General features: G+C 35.8%; 1 protein-coding gene across 7 annotated transcripts in view; it reads right to left on the bottom strand.

Annotated features, from left to right (window-relative positions):
- The window catches only part of LOC129495411 (methyl-CpG-binding domain protein 5), a 433,502-nt gene that overhangs the window by 30,523 nt on the left and 378,099 nt on the right, over nucleotides 1–24,880 (bottom strand). For 5 of the 7 annotated variants that reach the window (XM_055302889.1, XM_055302888.1, XM_055302892.1 and 2 more), the window contains 4 exons: nucleotides 24,237–24,417; nucleotides 17,303–19,438; nucleotides 3,813–4,838; nucleotides 1,951–2,162 (listed from right to left, as the gene is read on the bottom strand). In XM_055302889.1, the coding sequence (XP_055158864.1) occupies nucleotides 1,951–2,162; nucleotides 3,813–4,838; nucleotides 17,303–19,438; nucleotides 24,237–24,417 (3,555 nt within the window). The remainder of the gene's footprint in view (nucleotides 1–1,950; nucleotides 2,163–3,812; nucleotides 4,839–17,302; nucleotides 19,439–24,236; nucleotides 24,418–24,880) is intronic. The other 2 variants (XM_055302893.1, XM_055302894.1) reach the window with 1 other exon arrangement.

The following is a 24,880-nucleotide window of genomic DNA, read 5'->3' as shown; positions in this document are numbered from 1 at the left end:
TCATACTATGTCTGCCTTGGAACACCACCCTATTTCTCTTATGTTCTTTATGGTTAAGTTTTTGAAAGACTAATCCACACTCTTTAATTCCCAACCTTTTCATCCTTCCATCCACCTCCATCCATCCTACCACTCCACCAAAACTGCATTCCACCGTCATTGACGATGTCCTAAATCTAGTGGGTTCTCTTCAGGCTTTATTTCCTTGTTTGAGATTTTCAGTGACATGGCTGAGTCCTTTTCTTCCCTTCTAAATTATTTTATTACACAAGATGTATATGAATATTATCTCATTGTCAGAAAAAGATAAAAACTTTCTTTGTCACTCCTCCCCACCCAAACTTGACTCTCTCTGATTCCAGTCCCTCTCTCAGGAGTAATCAGGCTGGAATGCATTCTTGCAGACATTTATGTTTAATACACTAAGGTGTGTAGATACATATCTAGTTTTCTTTCCTTCCTTCTTTCACATAAATGGTAGAGTATTTTAGTATTGTTCTATAATACCACAGTATTAAAGTCTTGCATTCTTGTGGATCTTTCCATATCAGTTATGTAAATCTATCTAAACCTTTTAAAATACTTGACAGAGGGCAGCCCGGGTGGCTCAGCGGTTTAGTGCCACCTTCAGCCCAGGGTGTGATCTTGGAGACCGGGGATCGAGTCCTGCATTAGGCTCCCTGCATGGAGCCTGCTTCTCCCTCTGCCTATGTCTCTGCCTGTGTCTCTACCTCTCTCTCCCTGTGTTTCTCATGAATAAATAAATAAAATCTTTAAAAAAATACTCAAAAGGCAGATATATCATAATATATTAATTATTTCCTTACTGATGGACGTGGTTTCTAATTTTTGCCACCACAGATCATGTTGTAATGAACATTCTAGCCTGCACCCTTTTGTTCACGGTTGAGGATTTCTCTAAAATAGATACAAAGAAGTTGAACTTCTGCATTAGAGGATATGTATATTTAAAAACCTGATAAACTATCAAATTACCCTCCCAAAGAACTATATCAGCATACAATCAGACCAACAGTATATCTGAAAGGATCCATTTCCCCACACCACTCTCAGCAAGGGATATCAATCAATCTGATAGACACATTAGTGTTGTAATTTGTATAACTCTGATTACTCTTTTCATATGTTCATTAATTATTTACTTTTCATTTTCTGTGAATTTTCTGTTCATATCTATTGCTCATTTTTCTAATCAATTATCTTTTTTTCTTCCTGATTCATAGGAGCTTTTTTTCTATAATGAATGTCAATTATTTGCCATTATCATGTAAGTATTTTCTGCTGGGTGCCACTTGTCTTTAAGTTTGTTTAGAATACCTTTATCATAGAGAGATTTTAAAGTTTTATATATTCAACCTTATTACTTCTTTTCTTTTTGACTTCTTGATTTTGTGTCTTACTGAAAGAACCTTCTCTACCTCAAGATTATTTTAAAAATACTTCTAAAAAAAAAATAAAAAAAAATACTTCTATATTTTCTCTTTGTATTTATTAAGCATTACTCTTTCCATCTAGCTCCTTAATCTATTAGGAATGTATTTAGCTTGTAGAACTAAAGGAAGACTAAGTGATGGAAGCCAGGAAGGGTGGTGAGGGCTGGGGCTGGTGAGTGAGGCCAAGCCAGCTGCTTAAAGATATGGATTTCAATCATGAGAGCAATGGAAACCACAAAAGGGTTTAAGAGGATCATATGATCAGTGTTTACTATCAGCTCCAAAAGGACCACTGAGATGCCTCAGACAAAATAAAATAACCTTCACGCAAAAGACTGGAATGTTTAACAATATTCATTATTGGGAAATAATAGTAATTGGAGGTGAGAGGGCACATGACTTCCTTCTCTGGTCTCTTGCCTTCAGTTAAGCATTTTAACAGACCCAGACATTGCCTAGACATTGTGTACTATTCAAGGAACCCAGGAAAGAGTACCTGAAAGTTCTGAAACAGACAAGCCATGGGGTTACTGTTAGCCGGGCAAGGAATTGTGGGCTGTCCTTGAAATGCCTGCAGGTTCTGGTACCCTTGAAGAAGCTGCTGCTGCTGCTGCTGATTTGGAGGAAACATCTGATTGTTGTTTAACAGCGACTGCAGATGAGTCAGTTGATGGTTATTCAAAGTATTGTTTATTGAGGACATGTCACCTATAGTTTGAAAAACATAAAATGTAAGTCAATGTGACTCTTTGGAGATCCTATGCCTCTCTTTGTACCTGAGGATCCCTGAAACAAAAACGGAAAACTAGACTTGACATGGTCATTGTTTTCTCTTTTTCTCCTCAACGTCCTACTAAGTGGTAAATAAAGAGGAGTTTTATTACTCAATTTTATCGTTCATAATCAGTTTTTTGATTTTATATTCTGGAGACACTACTTAGTCTTTGCTCTATCCCTATATATTGAGTTTCAGTGTTACATAATTCCTCAAAACTGTTTTTGTTAGAGCACTTGAAACTAAAGGCTGAAATTACCCCTAAAATGTTTTAGTAATCATAAGTATTTGAGCAAACTATTATGAGTGGGTCTCAATAGGCCTTGTTTACAAAATTTAGTTCTCAAGGCACAGTCATCAATAAAATAAAAAATAAAAAATAAAATAAAATCAGATTTGGCCTAGAAATACATATTTTGTTTTTAAGCAAAAGGTTTACTATCAGTAAAAGGTTGGTTACCTAAAATTAAAATCATAAAGAAAGCTAACAGTACAAAAGAACTCATTGTCATAATCATTAAAATAAATGTTACACAATCAGACGGGATTAGTTAATAACTAAGTTTATACTCAGAATTCAGGTTTAACTTGTTTGAAATTTTATTGAAATTATCTTGAAGACAATGTCATTGCCATTTGTCTTGTAACTTGAAATATGTAAATCTGTAATGTTTTTTAAATTATTTAACTGTTGATTTCAATGCCAAATAGAACTAGAATAAACCATAGCAACTAGTAAACTATATAATTAATAAACTATATTCTAAAGGTGTCCATAAAGCCTAAAAACATATTATTCATAGATTTTTACCTATTGAAGATGCCCTTGTGGCAATATCAGGTATATTTGCCTATTTCCAGACTTTATGGACACCCTTTCTGTACTTAATATTACAGTTACCTGCATGAGTCAGTTGGATATACTTGACATTATTTTCTAACTTTCTTGTGATAGAATAATCTATATGAAGGATTTTGTTTTTAAGCCACAAAATTCTAAGGAATTATACTGTCTGAGGAAATCTAACGCAGCTATTGAGACTGTTTCTTTGAACTTGGGCAAAGTTTATCTCTGGATATTTTTATGCCCTGTTTCTCATTTTGCTGGATAAGCATTTAGTTTTGTTTATTTAGGGATCACCTGGAAAAAACACTTCCTCAAGCTGTTTCCATCCACAGTGCAGCTGCTCATACTAACCCTGTGATGCCACACCAACTAAAATTCAAGTAAAAGTTATTTTTAAGATGGACCTGTGCTTTATTGTTTGAAAAATAAGACTCTACTTGGCTTAAGAGAATGATAAGTAGGTTAGGGTTAAGTGGCATCAGAATCAGAAGATCAGAGAAAAGCAGATTAGAATGATATTTAGTACTGCTAGAATAGGGGAAAAGGAAAAAGTCATTTTCATGTTTGTATAACTAGGGATGTGTGTGGGTGTTATTATATTTAGTTCCTTAAGCAAGCTGTGACATAATAAAAACATTTTTTAAAAATAGTGTGACAAAATGGAGTTTTTAAAAAGGAGAAAATAGAATTAGAAAAACGTTTCTTTTGTAAAAATTTGTGAAAAAATTTAACTTACCAAGCAGACCTGTCCCCAGTAGAGGGTTAAGTAGCTGTGGCAGCACAGAGTTACTGTTGAGTTTAGCTGGACCAGGTGTATTCCCAGCATTATTAGATATATTCAGCAATGTTTCTGCCATTGACACCACTGCTGTCCCACCAAGTGTTGAGACAGTCAGTGCTGCCACTGCTGATGATGTAGTGGTTGTGGTAGTGGTTGCCTGGGAGGAAGTTGCTATGGAAACCTCTGGATGATTAGCGGTGTTGGCCGATGCTGAGTTCAGGACACCTCCCAACAGCTGGGGATTCAAGGCCATTAATCCTGAGGCCCCAGTGACAGCTGGGAGGAACAGGGGGTTAAAAGTAGTGTCACTGCCTGCAAAGCTTGGTAAAGGGTTCCCCAGGGGGCTGGTTAAAAGGGTCTCAGCTCGGCTGTTCTCTGACTGATTGCTTGGCAAATGGTCTGGTGGGGCTGTCATCTGTGTTAATGAGGGTAAAGGGGTATTTTGCTGTTGCAAAAGATCTGAGATGGTCAGATTGAAAGATGGCAGGGGAAGCATGGCAGCTGCTTGGGCTTGGTTCTGAAGCAGGGCTGCTAAGAGCTGAAAGTGAACAGGCTGCAATACCTGCCCATCCATGTCACCGGAGAGAAAAGCTAAAGCAGCGTTTACATTCGGGTTGAGAAAACCTAAAGGGTGGAGGTTGATCTCAGACTTGCCTTCTCCTGCTGAAGGCTGGAGGATATTTAATAGATTCTGGTTTAGGAGATGCTGTTGATTCACTGGCAAAGAGATAGGTAGAGAACTGAGGAGGCTGGGGTTCAAGGGGTGTGGAAGATGGTTGTTTGAAGTGCTGTTGGATGGAAAATGAAGTGCGTGCTCCTGGCCAACATAAGGAAAATCACTCCCAATAGGCAGCTGACTCTGCAGTGGGTTTCCAGCTGCGGTGGTAACTATGACGCCATCTTGAAGAACAGATGTTGTCTTTGTGATGGCAGGGTGGTTGGTGCCAGCTATGGATATGGAGGATGATGGTCCTGAACCGCCTAGAATGAAGAAGGAGAAAAACCAACCGCTTATTAATTACGGATGCCAAGGAAGACGAGCCCATGCAAATACATTAAGATACATTTCAGTTAATTCATTACATGTCACCTTTGAGGATTTAACTCAGATGAATTGCAATCAGACAGGAGTTGAAATCTGTTAATAAAACTTAAATTTAACTTTATACTTCCTAATCTACTTTGAGAAAATATATATTGAAGAAGTTTAGAAATATTAAAAAATATTAAGAAATAGCTGTTTCTAACAAATAGCTTGTTTTTCACAAGCTGGACAAGGTGAAGAGAGGGAAATCTGTGTTGTAGTTCATTCAACTGACTAGATAAAGGTAACAAGGCTTTATTTTTAGAAAGATACTTTTTCATTTAAGAAAACATTTTGGTCTTTATTTATAATACTGCCTCTTGATTTTAGGGAAAAAAAACCCTGGAATATGCATGAGACTACAAAACAGAAAATAAAAAAATACTGATAAAGAGAACTATTAATATGTTAGTGATAGTGCTTCAGGCCTTTCCCACCTGTATGTTTATACATATGCAGACATATATACATATATTACATATTTTAACAAAAATGGAATCATGCTTTGTAACTTTTTTCTTTTATCAATACATTATTGTGTTAACTTCACATTTTACAACTATCATCTACGAATATACCAAAATTTAATCAATCTCAGTTGAGGATATTTGATTGTTTACAATCAAATTACAATTACTCTAGTAAGCAACAGTATGATAAGCATTCTTGTTAATTTAGCTTTGCCAATACACTCAATTATTTTCTAGGGATAAATTCTTAAAAGTGGAATTCCAGAGATAAAAGGGTTTACATATTTTTAAAGCTTTGGATTAATATTCTCAAACTGTCCCACAGCAAAGTTGATCAATGCACATTCCATTAACATTTTTATAAACAGTGTATGGCAGTGTTCATTTTTAACCAACACTGTATTTTATCATTATTTTTTAAATCTTTGAATCTTTGTCACTCTGATAGCATAAAGATACTCTGCACTTAGCATTCCTTAAATCAGACCAAATGCTACCACCTAAATAGCATTCTTAATCTTTTTTTTTTTAGCATTCTTAATCTTGAAAGTCTTACGCTTGAGTGAAAATTTAAGAAACTTAATATTTAAAAATATAAACTTTCAGTTGTTTATTATAATCCTTTTAGTTGTTCTCAATACAAGCTGCACAATAGAATTACTACCTGGAGGACTTTAAACAAACAAACAAACAAACAAACAAACAAACAAACAAGCAAACAAACAAAAACAATGCCTGGGCCCTATTCCAGATAAGTCGAAAACTCATCTCTTGGGAGTAGAGCCTGGGCAGTAGTATTCTTTGAAATCATCCCTGGTGATTCAGATGCACAAGAGATGGGGTAGGAGAATCACATTCTGTTGAAAAGGAACCTACAGTCATATTTTTCATAAAAGGTCTTTCTCTAAAGAGATGCATTATGTAATATATGCATTGAGCAAATACTGTTACAGGCTTATGCATTTAACTTTATATTAAACATGTATATGATGTAATGAACAACATCAGTGTTATTGAAAATCTAAAGTAATTCTAACACTGTACTGCTGTGCTACGCCATATAAAACTTTATATTTGATCATGTTACCATTGAGGCCTGTCCAAATACAAATACACAGAAATGTTTCCATAGTTGTAGTAGTATTGCAAATATAATTTTATATTCTTTTTGTTTTCTTCTAACAGAATAACACCAGAATTTTTCCTCTTTTTTTTTGAATTTTTCCTTTTTGATATACAGACATTTCTATTAATATTTTTAACCTTGTAACATACGGATTGATCATATTTATTGAATTATTCTGATAAAGTTTGGCATTTATATTTTCATTTTTTCATCATTATATGTAACACAGGTATGAACATCTTCCGGCATATGATACCTTGCTACTTTTGAATTTTTCCTCAGGAAAAACTGGTATGAGTGGCATGATTGTTGTGAGAATCAAAAATAGGTAAGTGAAAGGCTCGTAATGTGTAAAGTCTGTACAAGTAAAAGGAGCAATCATTGTCAGCATTATTATTTACATTAGTAGTTGTAGTTAGTAGTGGTGATATAGTAATTGTAATAAGAATACATCAGTATAATCCAACACACCTTCTAGAATATCGCTATATTGAACGACTGCAATTTTTTCCAGGTGTCAGGTCTGTTTTTTTTAAGTTCTCCATATTTCATTTCAAGAATGAGATATAAAACCCTCTGTTTAAAAGTATATAAATATTTATAAAATATTATTATGAAACAATGACTATGTTCACAAAGAGCAGAGTAAGAACATTTCGAATGTTGAAGTAGGCATATGGTGTACAATTCTTTAAATGTTAATTCAGATTTGTAATAAAACAATCAACACCTTAAACATTTCATTGCTTCTGAAAATTAGCTATTTCCATAAATAGGCACTATGCTTTATTTGCATTTGGAAACCATTTTTTTAAACAAGGTAATAACAACTCTTATTTACTGGTAATCGCTATCTGTGGCCTTTTTCCTTATCTGCTAACCAATAATGACATATTTAAAGGTACAGATCACCATTTCTCTAACCGCAGTCATAGCATACATTTTCAAAATACTCTAGCAAGGCTTTGTAGATGTACGGTTTCCTTAGAGGTTACTGTCATTCATATTTTTGTCTTTTTGTTTTTATATGAGAAGCATCCATATTTAGGATTCAAGAAAGTAGCCATTTGGGGACATTATTCTACGAGTTCTCTATTTAAACATTCTTGAGGAATGACAATAAAGAAATATGGGTACTCTGTGTGTATTTTTGTATTACAAACAAGAAGGTGGTGAACACCACAAACTTCTTAAGGGTAATATGTAAATCAAGGCCTATTTTTTATTTTCTCCAATTTTCAACAACAAACAAGAATGCTCTGTTGAACAAAAGGATAGAAATGGTGATACAAAACAATGAAAACAAAAACAGCATGCTGCCTTTTTCTTGCAGAAAGTCAGAGTTTAGGAAAAGAGATAAATGCACAAAACTCCCAGTCCTTCTTTTTCCTCTCAAATACACATTTATTGAGTGCTTCTATGGATCAGGAAATTTTAAAGCTCTATTCATACAGCTCGTGTAACTGATAGTGCAATATGCTAAGAGATTTAACAGGTATATAGCAAGAGGACAACTATAAAAGTGAAGGTGTAGGGTAAACTAAGTGAGTGGTAACATTTGTTTGGGGATTTGAGAGTGGACAAGGAGATAATAAAGTGCATGGAGGTATGCATCCTGAAAAACAAACAGATGTGACTGAAAATATCGTAAGCTGCTTTCCACACACCTCTACCCTCCCACCATAGATAGACAAAGTAGCACAGAAATTCGAAATCATCTTTCTAAACCCTTTAAGGCAAGGATTACTTCTTATTTCCAAGGCCTAACGTGGACTTTCACACCTAGTTGGTATTCCAAAAATGTTGGTTGAATCAATCTATTAAGATAAAAAAAAATCTGCCTTCAACTTCTAGAAATCAGAACTTTTGATGCTGTGTGTGTAGCATGTGTGTTTGGGAAGTAAGGGAGAAAATACCACCCATTTGTGGAGAAAGGGAAAATTGACTCTCCCGTGTTTGTCCACAGCTGGGAGAAAAGAGACAGGAAAGGAGATCCTTAGAAGAGAACAAGTTACTTTAGACTCTCATGTGTTCCAGGCAGTTAAAAATCCTCTTATGGAGGAAAAGGTCCGTCTCAAAGTACTCTGAGTTCTTCAAGCCACTCAGTAATGCTTAGGGTCATCCAGAGGACCTTGGATTTTTATATCTGGAGCAAAACTGGAGATTGCTTATTTCTGAACCACTTAATCTTGAATAGGCACTCTGGCAAACTTACTTCATAGTTCTGCATAAAAACCATATGGTCTCTTGAAGTATGTGGGGAAAAATGTTTTCTTAGAGCTGAATTTTTTTTTTCCAGCCAAGATGTTTTGTGCTTAAACTAATGAAAGGGACAGTTGCTAATTTTTTTTTTTTTTTTTTTAAGCAAACTATTCACAAAACATTTAGCAGTTTAACAACCAAAATGCAGCTGGGGCTTGGAACAAGTTAGTGAGTTGGAGAAGTCCTTTAATGGGAAAAAAATGATTATTTTACACCAGCCAGCAGCACCATAAACTGGCATAATCTCTTTCTCATTGTCTGTTGATTTTAATGAAGCCGAGATAAGACTGGAAAGCCACCCAGATAAACTTTCCTGGTGTGAGAGCATGTGCCTAGACACCCAATCGGAGATTGAGATAAACCAGGACAATCAGGAAAGGACAGTGGTGGCTTGCCCAGTGGGGTAGATTTCCAGATATAAACAGTACTCTTTGTCCACACATGTAATTTGATGTATGTCAGTGTATATGTGTCTGTACATACCGAAATGGCACCACTAAACAATTTTTTAGGAGTTTTAAATGATTTTTTTTATGATTACTAGTTTGTCTCCTTAAAACAAAAAATCTTGCTTTTTGAAACAAGGCAATATCTACCTCTTTAGACTTATTTCTCTCATCACCAATATTCTTTAAGAAAAGTCATTGTTCATATTATCCTAAACTCTTAATTTTTTTTAATTTTTATTTATTTATGATAGTCAGAGAGAGAGAGAGAGAGAGAGAGAGAGAGAGAGAGAGAGGCACAGAGACGTAGGCAGAGGGAGAAGCAGGCTCTATGCACCGGGAGCCCAATGTGGGATTCGACCCCGGGTCTCCAGAATCGCGCCCTGGGCCAAAGGCAGGCGCCAAACCGCTGTGCCACCCAGGGATCCCTATCCTAAACTCTTCTATGGTTGGCTCTTAAGTATTAATATTGCTGGACATGTCTTTGTATGGGCACAGATTTGACAAGTACACAAATAAGTGTTTTAAAAATGTCATTATACCAGTTTGATCTATATTTTCAATTTAGAATAAATATGACTTTTAGAAAATTTTTTCTAAGTGAATATGCCCAAATTCTAAGTTGATATACCCAAATACTGATTTATATTCATAAAAATTCAAGAACTAAGAAATGATCATATAAAAGATACACCTTCGCCATTTGACCTTTATCATTTGCTTTGGCAAGTATACTTTAAATGCAAACAAGGTCAATGGTAATCCTTAATAAAAACAAATGCTTGTAGAAGCAAGGGAAAACATCATACTCTAGTGAATAAATGTAACTCACTTTTTAATCCCATGAAAATAGTAACATTTTCTCCTCTATATTTAAGGGATTGATTAAAAAAAATAGATAACTTGTATGAGAAGTCTAGATCTTCCAACAAGATATTATTTTAATGGCATGGTATATGTATTTACAAAAATACATCAATTTCAATCCTTGTGCTTTGGATCCTGATGTAAATTCCTAGCATTCCTTTACCAGAAGTAGGCAGGAAGACCTAGGGACTAGTAGCTGTTTGTTCCCTAAAAGGAAGGGAGGGAGGGACCCTGAATCAAAGTGCTCACAGAAGAAGAGGGGGAAGGGATCCTCGGCAGTATCTAAGGAAATGCTCTCCACCCTTAGCAGAGCTAACCTGCTGGGAAGGAGGAAAGCCGGTGGAAGGGACGCAGCTTGAATATTGGAATATGTTTGAATCATCATGACTGTATCAAGATCAGTCTTGTGTTGGTAATGGCGTCAGACAAAAAAAAAAAGAGACAGATTTTTTTTTTTTTGCTACTGATCATTTCTATTTCTTTAACACAGAGAATCACTCTGAAAACTTAAAATAAATGCAAAAATGCTTGAGATTTTCCATTGTTTACTCAAGTCACAAAAGTTTTTTTTAATTTTTTTTTACAAATCCTTTTTATCACAATAAAAAAATACTTATTGTAAGGAAACAAATATTGAGAAATGAGGTTAAATCCCTTGCTTAGTGAGATTTCTGCTCTCTGAATATGGGGGTAGAAGTTTTCTCACCTTATGTTGTTTAATGAGCAAAGTAAACTGAGTTTCTAAGTTATAAATACAGTTAATTTTGAATTCTTCCATTGTATACTACTTTATCTGTAGTGCTGTAAGTGGCTTAGCACATACTAAGTGCTCAATAATTATTTGCTGAGTTAATTACCTCGGGGATATTCTAAGACAGTTTAGGCCTATTTGGGGCTGTAAAACCAACTTAGAATGCCCCAACCATTATATTTTGATAAATGAAATAGAAAAATAAAAGAATATATTGTATAACTGGGGTATTATTTTGTGTAAACTGTTTCTGTATATATATATATACACACACACACACACACATATAAACAGAAATATAATATAAATATAAAAGATACATATTTTAAAATGTTTATATATTTAAATATATAAATAAAATTCATCTCTAATATAAATAAAATATATACACATATAAGTACTAAATTATATATAAATTATATATTATATATTATATATACATAGTGGGTCGTGTTGCATTAGTGGGTGATAAAATCATTTCAGTGGGTCATGACTTAGAGAAAAAAAGTCGAGTAAGATATGATTAGAATGGGATCAAAAAAGTCAGGGTGCATCACCTAAGATTTTTAAGGAAACTTTCGTTATACATTAAAAACATATCTCTAGTGGATTATAATGCAAGTTAGTTTCTCACAGTACGAAGAAATACCAAAAGGTCTCTGGGTTGCTCAACTTTATGGAGTTGTGTTCCAGGAAGCATGTTTATCAGGCTATATAGTGTGAGAGGTGTCCCTGTGGAGTTGCGCAGCACAAGAGTTCTGCTCTAGGGTCTCTATGGTAAACACTCTCCCTTATACCTGTACCCATGGGTCTCTGAAATTTCCTGGAGCAGCTCTCCCCCAGGAGTACCTCAGCTACTCCTTCAGACTTCTGTCGTTTAGTTCCATTTTTAATCTGTAAGAAGGTGAGTTGTTACTTTGAATTTTCAAGAAGTGTAATCCTTACAAAATAATTTTTACTCTACTCTTTGCTTGATTGGCATTAATGTTGTTTGATAAAAGTTCCTATAAAGGAAAAACTTCTATGATTTATCTAGTACTACACGCATGTGGAAATGAAATCTATTTTGTTAATACCACAGAAATGGTTTTAAGCATGATTTTTAATGAGTTAAATTCTTGTAGAGTTAACATTTACTGCCTAGAATTTGGGCACTTTTAGAAGCTGCATCAATGTTTTCAGACCACTTGATTTTAGTAAATAATAGCTTAGGCATGTCCTAGGGAACTGAAGGATTTCTAGTGATTTTATAAGTGAGTTCAGTGTATTGCAATGGAATAAAATTCTCCCAATTTTCATACTGGGACAATTTATTTCTTGAAAGGTACAAAATAGATCATTGAATCAGCAAACATATCACACCACTCTGAGTTCTGTTTTCACCTTTGATTATACAGACTCAATGTCTAAAGTCAAACATATTTTAACTCCTTCTTTTGTACACAAGGAAACATTAAACCTGGAATATGTAAACAAAAAAAGTGGTGTAACCCTGATAATAGGAAACCTTCTTAAACAGCAAGACATTGTTGTAAAAATATCTTACAGCAAAGAAGAAATGGCTCATTTTGCAAAAACTTAACTGAAAGAACAGACATAGATTTTTATCACACAATCAATAATTTAATAGAGTTTTGGTATTTGGCTAAAAAACAGAGCAGAAGGCAACTTTGAACCTAGAAGCCTTGTGCATCAGATGAGGGATAAAATCTGGAGCACTTAAAAATTTGGGTGGAAATACTTTTAATAGCAACTATTATTAATTCAGTCACAACCTGAAAGGAGCCTTTGCCCTTTACTCTACATTAGTCTCTCTACAATGAGAAGATTATTTCTACACAGACTTCCGGTACCCTGAGAGGGCTAACTTCTATAGTACAATCCACCCTAAGCCCTTTTATCCCATAATCTTTTTGCACTTGTAACTTCAAATGTCGGAAATGATGATTTCCCTTTATTTTCTTTACTGGCATGTTCTGAGAATAAATAAATACAAAGCATAAAAAAACCAAGCTCATTACTTTGCAGTTTTACCCAGTGTTCTTCTGTGGTCTCTATTTCATTCTCTTATACCTACCATATCAGTGGCTGTACTGAATTTCAATCAAATGCATTTTGTGCTGAAAGAAGAACACTTTCTTTTCCAGAGTTTAAAAAAAATATGTATAAATATCCATGAACATATATTCACTCATGGGTTTATTTATGTTCTTGTTAGTCAATGTATCTCTTTAAGAGTTAAGGCAAATCAATGTTCAACTTATTTTCTCTTCTGGTACAAACTCATGCCCTGCCTCTTCAGAGGATTATATTTTCAGGTTTAGAAGAGTTGATAAAATGTTTTTTATTGAAAAAATAATAAGCGACTATAAAAGGGCTTTTAAAGCGAAAAAGTTGTATTTAATGATTATCACATTGGAGAAGGTAAGGTTCAGTTATTAAGTTGGTGAGCAGAGTAGTCTAAATTTTTTGCTTCTTTGAAAATAGTGAAAAACCATAGGCCACATGGACACTGACGGGACGAGGTCCTCTGCAGAGGCCAGGGTTACTGGCACGTGGGGTTTTGTTCTATGGCCAGCAGGTGGGCAGCAGTCAGGAGGCACGGGCCTGATAAAATTTGCCAGTTGAGGGCACTTGATTTTGGATTCCTCTCTAAACCCAAACACAACAGGACACGTGCTGGACCTCTTAAACTGCTGGAACTTGGTTCTCTTCATACATGGAAAGTTGCTTTAAATGTACACTACTGATGGACTTCAGAACATACCTGCATTCAGCAGTGTGAGTGTTTGGACTGAGAATCAGGAACTTTGGGGTTTGGTTGCCAGATCCACCAGAGCTTTGCTTTACAACTTGAGGAATGTCAGCAAGTATCCTACTGGTCATTTTCTAAATCTGTTACATGGAAATATTAAACTTTACTTGTCATTTGATGTCCAAAAAGTTCATAGAAACCTGTAAACTTTACAATGCAAAGTGTTCAGAGAGCTTTCATGGGAAGGCAATTTCAAACCACCAAATAGAATTAATAAAGCCTTGTATATTCTTAAATTTTAGAAATATTTTCTAAGCATTTTATATCTTTTATCTGATTTTTTAAAATGACTTCTGCCTCCAATTCCCATACTTGAGATGTAATACATTTTTAAATGTGTCCCATGGCCTAATTCACATATAGGCCTAAAAAAAAAAAATCAGTATTTGGGTTGTTTATAACAGAAAAACTCTCTTTAGATGAAGTTTCTTAAAAAATAAATTACCAGTCGAATTAAGTGTTCTCAAAGTGTTCTCAAATTACTCCACTTAATTGAGGTCTTACTGTAACATTTTTGAACTGCTTAGGAGAGTGGAAAAGGCACTGGATCGAGCAGGTCACTTGAGTTCTGTCCAGGTTCCGTTACCAAAGGGAAGAGGAGAACATGTTCCCGTGGGGGCTCTTTCACCCTTGCTGTGTTAGATCATGCTTGGAAGGGCAGAACCAGCATCTGCATAGTTGCCTCCTTCAAAGATCTACCAGGATACCCATTTGTATCTGATCAAGTGAGGTGATACAAATTCATTAAATGTCACCAAATGTGATTCACAATCAAGGGGCAGTTCTCTTGATAGTTTGGACATTTCAACTGTGTTGACACATATACCCTAATCATTATACACTGTGAGACCAGAGTCCAGAAAGAAGGCAAAAATAACTGACAAAAAGTGCATCAGAAGTTTACAAATGTGGCTTTTAACACACAGTGATGTGCTTTAATTCACTATCTGTTGAGCATTTTCAAAGATTTTGAAACTGAAAACAGCATTTTTGACTACTACATGTTTTAAATGAAGAACTTACACAGTTGGGAAGAAACTGGTTCTTCAGCATCAGTTGAACCTGAGTTCAGGTCTTAATTCAGTTATGCATGATCTTGGACAGCTATTTATGTTCTCCAATGCTCATTCATCTCTAAAATGGGGGCAATAATACCTTATACTTTGGAAAAATATACAAATTAGAAATAATATGGGTAAATCAGCTGGGACACAGTAAGTACTCGATAACTGTAAGCAACATTTTAGGAATAAAATGTGTTTTTCTTTTGATGTCTTACTGGTATGCTAGGAATACGTAGCAGAAGTTACAGGGATAGCTTGACTGTCATCTGCTAGCTCACTCTGCATGCCTAGCCTTGGTACTTATTTGATAGGTGAATAAATGTCAGTGTAAATAAATATTTAGGCTAAGCAATTATAATGACAGTCATTCAGTTGATACAGTTTACTGTGTATCAAAAAGAAACGGCATTAGAGACCTCTTCAGTATTCAACTCAACAAAAGAATTACATTAATTAGTAAATCTACCCATTTTCACAACCAGCTGCACATCAGATCTATGCACATTAATTAGTATTTAATTTTATTAGATTTCATATTTTAAAAATTCTTACTGACCTAGATTTTTATCAAGTAGATGCTTTCTGTTAGCTTACATATGATTGGTCGCATCCATATCATTACTAGACATTTATTCTTGTCCCAGTTAGCTATTTCTATGCTAACACTTTTCTCATATTAATACATTTTCAACCTGTGTGTCTGACACTCCCAGCACTTGCAATCCAGATCTGACACTCTACAGAAGTGCATGGAACAAGAAAATACATGTCTAAGATTATTTAAGTCCATAAACTTAACATTCAGAAGAAACAAAAATATAAATAAATGTTGGTCTTTTCCATTATGGATGAACTTAAATACATCACTAATAAAATATGTACATGTTGCAATATGAACTCAGACCTGAAACAAAGTCAGTTGAGGTAAAGGGTATCAATTATGTAAAGATATATAATACAAGGAGACTAAACGATGTCTCATCTAAATGACTGAAGGCATGCTTAATAAATACGGGATATCTTAAAATAGCTACAGATTTTATGTGGCTTTAATCTCCTAAAAGCATAAGATTAAATTTTCACTTGTGTGGAATTATTTAAAAAGGAATATGAGTCATTGTTGAAAAGTTGGAAGCCCCTTTGGAATAAGGATCCTGTTAAACACATACAAAATAGTTCCATGAGATTTTTCTAGGCTAAGAATATCAAGAAGGCACTAATCATTTTGATTATCTTCTCCACCATATATTCTTTTTAACACAATAGGGTCAATGAGCAGTTCTTCATTAAACACTGATATCCAGACATAAAACGTAACACAAGTTGTGGAGGATGGCAGGTGTAAGTAGTGACACCAGGAAGGAAAAACACTGGATTTTACTATCAGCAACACAGACATGTAGGTTCTAATGCTTTTCCAGCATGATGGTATATTACAGTCTATACATAGCTATACAATAGCTTATTAGTAAAAGCCTCAGCAGTTTTCTCATTTCCAGTAGCAATCTGGTTGGCAAAGCCCACTGTTTTCATATCTGAATAATACTGTCCCTACAATTATCTTTCCTTTCCTTTCCTCCCTGTCATTTCCTACAAACCTCTGAAATCATCAGTGTTGGGTTTTGAATATTCTAACACTTCCATGGTCAAATTTTCTGATGTCTCAAAGAATTTACCTCTTTCGTGCTTCTTTATGATTTTTAAAACAATTTCTGATGATTCTATTGCACAAAACACAAATCTTTCTAATGTGTCTACTTTTAAATAAATTTGTCTCCTTCATTACAGTGGATGAAGAGATATAATAAATTTGGGTTCAAAACCTTAATGTCAATAGTAAAAATAATGGTTAACTTCTATAAGAGAATTGTAAAACAATTTCAAGATCAAAAATTCTGGAAATCAGGTTTTCAAGCCTTTTTTTATTAGAAAACTTAAATTATTACCTTTTTTAAAAGGGAGTAGCCAATATCCATTTTTGAATTTTCTCAAACAAATAATAATAAAGGATAGCAAACTAGGATAAGAGAACACATTAGAAGGCAGCTTTCTACTTCATACAACTTCTAGTTACCTTTTCCTATCCATTCACCTATTTCTGTTCAGCAGCAAGAACAAAAAAAATCCATTTATTTTTGCCTTTTTTGGGTTTTCCAAGATGAGTGTCATTTACCTGAATACAAACACAAGCTAGGGGAAACGGCTTTAATATTGGCATAGACCAAGTACATGTCTCATGAACCGGGAAACCCTGCCTTCTATGGCTTCTTTCGTAGTTTAGAGTCCAATGGTTATATAACCAACTGAAAGTCAAACAAAATTCAAAATGACACAGATTGACAACAAATAACGGAAACACATGGAATCCCCTTGGTTGTTCTTTTTTCTAATAGACAATTCCCTAGCATTCTGTAAATAAAATTATAAATACTAAAGAAATGACAACAATTTCACAATGGGGAAAGGATCATTTCTTATCATAATAAATATTTTGGTACAAATTTTAAAAAATGTAGAAAAGTTTAGTACCTTGGGGTACTTTTTTCTAATAAAACCATACCTGCTTCAGAACTTGTTTGATTATAGCTGCTAACAATGCTGTTTGGTATCACTGGAGTGGAGGACGTTGAAATTCTTGACTGAGGTGGATTGGGATGTAATGAATTTCCTAAAGCCATGCCCGACTGACTGAGCATCCCACAGTTCCCGCTAGCCTGAATCTGATTTATTAAACCTGCAAGATGGTGGTTTGGGACTGGACTGTTACTGTGAACAAAGTTAGTGTTTGCATTGTGGCAGTGCACGGCTTCCCCTCTCAAAGGTATGTTCTGTGTCAGTGAATTCTGAAGAGCACTGGAGTTCATACTGGGATCTGTAAAATGCAGCTGGTTAGCAGAGCAAGGCAAAGCAGTATTTGAGCCCCCACAACCCGGGGTACTATTGCTACTCAAGTGAGAGCTTTGACAACTCATAGACTGTAGTAACTGAGACATTGAACTGATGGGAAATGAACCCTGACCCTGCTTTCTTAGCAAGTCGGGTCCAGGTTTAGGAACCGCAGAACTATCCATTTGAGACTGTCTGAGCAAACTCAACACTGTCGTAGGTGGCTGTTTTCTTTTCCGCAATGAGTCTTTTTGCTGAGACATCAGCTTATCTCTTAGTGCTGCTCGTCCACTTTGCCCTTCCCCTGTTGGGAGAAGCATGTTGGCAGTAGGAGGGAACATGGTGTTTAAAGTGCTATGTCCTTCAGTGTTGCCACTGCCAGCAACAGCTCCAGAATTGCTACTGCTGCTACAGTTGTTACCAGCAAGTTTGTTTTGATTTGCTAGCTGTGCTTTGGCTGCTGCTGAGAGTAAACTACTTGCTGGAAAGGAGGCAGCATTGTGCTGGTTCAAGATCTGATTTAAAGGCATTCCCAGCAAACCAGGCTGACTCTTTACAGAACCACTTCCGGCAGATGCAGTAGGAAAAGCTGCACTGCTTGGGGTATTTAGTACATTACTCATTCCAGCAATTAATGGGTTAGGGATATCCTTGTACTGATGATGTCCATCGGACTTGGTAGAAGGGCTTGATGGCATTGATGGCCTTGGGGACCCTATCGTTGACCTTGGTGACCTGGGTGGAACCTTAATACCACTACAAGTGGCCTGGGGTCCTAGAGGTGGCATCATGAAATTTCCGTGATCTGATGATGTGGAAGATGAGCGTGATCTTTGGGGCGATGCCTCAATCCTTCCAATTCCAGTCCCCATCATGTGCACTGGGGATGTCACTGGAGAAGGGGACAAGGAGGTTGAAGCTGAATGCTGAACTCTTTGTATATGACTCCCATGATTCATATGACCAGGTTTTACGGTTGGCAAAGGGAGATTACTTGGCAAAGGAACAACAGCAGGAGGCATGCTTACATTCATCACAGGTACCTGAGAGTGGACATTTGAATGGAAACTAGTTGGATTAATGATAACAGGGTTCTGATTCACCGGTTTACTAGGAATAGGGTCAAGAATGCCAAGTGGATCTTTCTCAGATGTTAATGGCTTTTTCTGAAGAGCACAAGAAGGTGGAGGAGGGGGAGGTGGGCCTTGGGGTGGTTTGTGGTGGAACATTGCTCGTGGTATTTCCATATTAGTTGAAAAATTACACATTGGTTTTTTCATTACTGGACTCTTTGTAGTCAAGGTTGGGGAAAGAGGTATATTAGTCCTTCCAGCCATTGCACAGGATGACTGTATAGGAGAACCATGTAGCATTACTGAAGGTGGAGAAAGAGGAGTCCTATTCAAATGAATAGGACTAGAATTGGGAGCTCCATGAAAACCAGGATTATTTCTTGTGAAGACATCTGGGCTTCCGAGTGGGTCAGTCCTTGGAGAGATTGAGCCGTCTCCATATATCTGGGAACCTGACGATGCTGGGCTGGGCAGGCCTCCGTGGCTGCCACGGAATGGAGATTTCTGTCCGTGTTCACTGCTGCCCAATCTCTGCCGGGGGTAGACAGGGTGGAGTTCTTGTTGCTGGCTTCCAGGCAGTTCTTGTACGTATAGCCTTCCCATGGCATTGGATGATCCGATCATTAACTTGAAAGGATTCTTACATTCAGGCATTACAGAATTTGTAATTCCTTCATGCGACTTATTTCTTACGGATCTTGGAGTTGCTGCCCGTGAAGGTACTACTGGAGTTGCATCTGATGTGAAAGACAAACAGAAATTCTGTTAGCAGTCTCAATTCTTTTGTGTTGGCATGGGGGGGAGGGAAGGAAAGGAGGAACTGCAGAAGGGAAGGTGTCTGGAAATAGAAATTGGCAAAAAGAAGTTGTGACTCTGTGCAATTAAAAAAAAAAAGGTTCTGGACTTGATAGTAAACTTGGATGGAAGAGAATTCACATTTTTCTCCCTTAGCTCACCAAAAGTTCTCCATAACTGTTCATTATGGGTGTTTACTTCTTATTGGATGAGAAAGGATGGGGATCTGAATCAGTACATACAGAGCCATTTAGCCATTTTAATAATATTTATGATATAAAAATCAAGATTGAGAGCCTATATGGAAATAGTAATGTTACTATCTTGTTGGATATGAGTTTTTTAAGAATGGGGTTACAGTAGAAAATTACAATCTGTATGGCATGTTCTCCTCTAATTTAAATGAATTGCTATTTTCATCAGAAAATGCGTTACCCTCTAAATGTTTCTGTTGCCTTACTCAAACTTCCCCAGGATAGCTACAAAAACTCTCCCTTATCTCAACATTCTTACTGTGAGAACAAGAGAATCTTAAATTTTGTGAAGTAAGTGAATGGGATTTTGAATCTTTTAAACTGGGAGTGATAACTAACAATAGTAAGTGCAGTGATACTGCAATCATGCTTAGCTTCATCAAGTCTGTAACAGTATAACGTGACAATTTCTTTGCCCTCCATCAGCTATTATTGTCAAAACAGCCTTAGTCAACCAACATAGGTAAAAGATTGTGATTCTTTTATCAGGATAGAGTTCCTATGCAAAATTTACTCGGAATGCTAAAATCTTCCGTACCGGGTTCCAATTGAGTATTCTCTTTTTGCAGCAAGCATTCCTCCCTCCCTGGCTTTTTGGAATCCCTTCTGTTCTTTTGGAGATCAAATAGAATATAGGCAACAAAAGCAAGCTGGCTCATCATACAGAATTTTCATTCTATCATGTCAGAATCCTAGGTTTAAGCTTTTTAGCCCTTGAGGACGTTTAACAATTTATAAAGTTGTGCCTTCTAAATAAAATCAGTTTCACATGCCGATTCCCATCATCTGGTGGTGGCTGCTTAGAGAGCTATGTTGAAAGGCTGTTGCACCCTAGCTGGGCTCTGTGAGAAAATGCGAATGTGTCTGTTACAGGCGCAGGCAATGGAAGTGGTACCTTTATAGTAGATGTTGGCCACCCCAATTCTGAGACTGGCAAAACATTAGCAAGTATACTTGGGTTCCCTTGCAATCAGAGGTATATTTACTTAGGTGGATAATGGTACACTTAAGATAAATATACTTCTCCTACCTGCTAGATAGTATACAGGTAAAATTATATTGTAACAATTTCTTTTTTTTTTAATTTTTTTAAAAAATTTATTTATGATAGGCACATAGTGAGAGAGAGAGAGAGAGGCAGAGACATAGGCAGAGGGTGAAGCAGGCTCCATGCACCGGGAGCCCGACATGGGATTCGATCCCGGGTCTCCAGGATCGCGCCCTGGGCCAAAGGCAGGCGCCAAACCGCTGCGCCACCCGGGAATCCCTATTGTAACAATTTCTAAGACAGTGGTTTTCAACCTGGGGTATACAGGAGTCTAGGTAGAGCACATTAAAGAAGTAAGAGAATGCAGCGAACATATATACTTTTCTTGGAAAAGTGGGCTTTCTGTTTCTAGTATGGTAGAGCTTATTTGATAGAGTGGTTTTGGCACATAATATATGAAAAGTTGAGAACCACTGATATACGAGAACTGCAGCAGATAAACCCAACTGAACTTATTTTCATGTTAAAGACAGAATTTTAAAGTTCACAGTTAAAGGAATACTCTATGACAAATATTTGAGGCATTGTGCCTAGCAGCTAGTGAGAGCACAGTTGTCTGTATTAACATCACTAGCATTATTATATGATTAACTGTGTCCTCGTTAGCACCAAAACCACTGAGTTGTGTCTTTTATTGTTATTTATATAATTATCTATAGTTCAATGATTGAAAGTATAGATACTGGCATTCTTATATTCCACAGAATTTAGAAAACAGCTGTGGCTTAGAAAGGATTTCTTCCATACCTGGGGAAAAGTAGTCACCATCTTTAAAATGGCAGGAATACTGAATAAACAAACAAAAGTCATGCCAATGTTATGTTATGTTTAGGAGCTAAAGTATTACAAGAGTTGGCAAGTGGAAATGCTGGGCACTCAAGGGGCTTACATGTACACTCAAGTAGACCTTTCAAAAGAACAGACAGAAACTAAATATATCCTCATGTATGTAAACTAAAGAGGAGTGAAAATTACTACATGAGTCTTCTTAACTTTTATTTAAATCCCAACCCTATAATACAGTTTAATATTGGGAAAGTAAGATAAATGCTATGTCTGAAGCTAGTAAAAGAGTAGCAGTTAATCCAATAAATCATATCATTTTAAAAGGGGGTGAGATGTACCTTTTATGCCTATGCTGGTTAAAGATTTACCTTTAATTTCAATAATGAAGCCTGTATGCATAGGGTGTGATAAAGGACCTAGATCAAGATTCTGCTAGGGTAATTAAAAAAAGGGGCAAGGCAGACTTTGTAGAAAGAGGTAAAATTGATATACTGTGATATGAGAATGGCGGTAGACATATGCAAGGTAATATGCAAAATAAAAATGTAGCTAATCAAGGTGGCAAGATAATGGTAAATTCCAAATAATTTATAACAGTTAAATATATCTTTAAGCTTTTGCTGTATCTCTTAACTTAAAAAAAAATGTAGCTCATAAAAAAACAAAAACAAAAACAAAAACAAAAAAACAAGAAAAATTCCCTGAATTTTTTTTCTTATATACCTTTGTGGAGCAATTTTTTCCTGATCATTCTTGTTAGAGTTCAAAGGTTAGAGTTACTGAAGAGTAGCTCTCTTCAAATTTGTCCCTTCTTGTTCTTTATAGGAGTTCTAAGTGTGATTCTTTAATTACCTATATGCTGTCACAACTACTCTATCTAAAGCTGTCAATAATTTGGCCTCCACTTACCTACACATATTTAACCTTCCACTCAAGTCAGATTAGTGTCCACATCATCTCTTAATTATGTTATACATAATGAATACTGAATAAGAATCTTCTTATTTCCCTCATATGTCCAAATCTTACCATTTTCCAGGGATGGTTCAAATCTGGGGTTGACCAGAAAGCCTTCTCTGATCACTGCAAGTTATACTCATTGTTCCTATTTTTCAGAACTCTGCAGAATGATATCATTTATCTCTCATAAACAAATGCTTTGGTGCTCAGCCACATGTTATCTCGAATTATTACTCAAGTGTTAAGTTGATTGTAATATTTTGGAGGGAATTCACATCCTAGCTCATATAAAAAGAAGTTCCCGAGTCTCAAAGTATAATTCCACAAATTAAATATGAGTTATAATGGGAAAAGTTACCATAACAATGGAGAAATTGGATAAGTATATAACCAAGCACTCAAGCTTAATGTCTTCATTATAGGATAAATTGACATTATGTGCCTCCTAATAAGGACATAATATCACCTATGCAGGGGCACCTGGGTGGCTTAGTGGTTGAGCATCTGCCTTTGGCTCAGGTTGTGACCCCGGGGTCCTGGGATTGAGTCCCGCATCAGGCTCCCCGCAGGGAGCCTGCTTCTCCCTCTGCCTGTGTCTCTCCCATGAATAAATAAATAAAATCTTAAACAAAACAAAACAACATCACCTATGCAATATTCTACCAAATTGTGTTTAACCTGAGTATAAGTAAATATGAGGAAACAATCAGGCAAATCCAAATTGAGGAACATCTATAAAACTGAACTGGGCTCTCCAAAACCAGATTTTAAAAGACTGGGAAATTGGTGTAGATTAAGGAAGTGTAACAATTTAGTACAGTTGTACAATCTTTGATTGCATCCATGGTTTAAAAAAATCTAAGAAATTATTAGGACAACTGGAATTTATTAGGACAATTACATTCTAATTATATATACTGCATATTGGATAATAAGTGCTAAAGTTTTTGAATGTGATAATTAGATTGCGGTTTATATAGGGAAACACCCATATGTGCGGAAATATTTTGGGATGAGTTGTCATAATATTTGCAACCTCTGCCACAAAATGTTAATTGTTGAATTTAAGTGAAGGGTACTTGGGTGCTCATGAACTGTTTATGTAATTTTTCTGGAGCTTTGAAATTTTTAGAAAATAAAAGCATGTGTGTGTATGTGTGTGTGCGTGTGCGTCTGTGCGTGTTGGAGGTATGAAAAGTTCCTGACAAGGTGATTTCTCTTAGTAGGTGCTCAAGAAATAGCTATTGAGTGACTGAGAGAATAACACTGCTAGCTCTGGCAATACTGCTGGTTCTGCTTGAGGACTTGATACCAAGCATCCAAACCAGCTCTAGGAAAAAGGTTACTTGACACCAATGGCACTTTCTCCTTTGTTAGTTCAGCTCTGGGAACTTGCATAGCATTTGTTATGTGTTAATTGGTATTTATTCGGCTGAGTTAACTCAATGATTCAGGAAATCTGGGAAGACAACTTCATAGGAATTTTCCAGACTGATCTGCTATTTGTAAAAAAAAAAAAAGAAAAAAAAAGAAAAAAAAAGAAAAAAAAAAGATAAGACATATATAACTTTAAAAGCATTCTGCATGTTTCAAAATGGGACTCAGAAAATGTTTGGCAAAGTGATTTCCAGGGACTCCTTTAGGAGAGAAGTTGGGGAGGCAAATTTCTAAACCTTTCACTATATTACATACTTGTTCCTCCCCCGGGACTGGTGAGCACCAGAGAAGGATGTGGGGCTTCCATGCTTTTGTGAAGTGTGGCCACGGCAATGATTTTTCTTTTATGTATGCATAGCTTTGTGACATCTTCATCTGCTTTAACATCTTCTGCAGTTCTCTGTTTCACAGCAGCTCCAGGATCAAAATTAAACACCTGAAAAAAGAATTCTCTGTTTAGAATATGTCTATAAAAACATTAAATTAAAAAAAAATCCTCTTGTTAAAAGAAAAGTTTTGCATAGATTAAGCCATAAATTTGAATAAAACTGTCTGAGGTTTTTAAATTTAAGAAAACAACTTTATATATAAGAATAACAAATACTTCTGCCGAACTCTTGGTTTTTAGTGACAAAGTAAGTAGTGGAAATAAGACAACCAAGATAAAGATATGGAAAGGCATAATGTCTGATGTTTCCAATTTTAGATACTTTCTGATGTTATAACAGTACAAAAACAAAAGTACAGTTAAAAATCCCTAAAAGCTGACATTTCTACCTGCTAACTTTTTCTTTGGCTTTATTTTACTACTGTATTAATTTTACCTTTCCATGGATTTAAAAAGTCTATTACTCTATTTTTTAAAAATCTTACTACCTATTGCATATATACTTAAATGC

Source organism: Nyctereutes procyonoides, unplaced genomic scaffold (assembly GCF_905146905.1).
Source record: "Nyctereutes procyonoides isolate TBG_1078 unplaced genomic scaffold, NYPRO_anot_genome, whole genome shotgun sequence".
Classification (NCBI taxonomy): domain Eukaryota; kingdom Metazoa; phylum Chordata; class Mammalia; order Carnivora; family Canidae; genus Nyctereutes; species Nyctereutes procyonoides.
The sequence above is the reverse complement of the archived record's forward strand: the minus strand, read 5'-3'. Positions and strand labels throughout refer to the sequence as shown.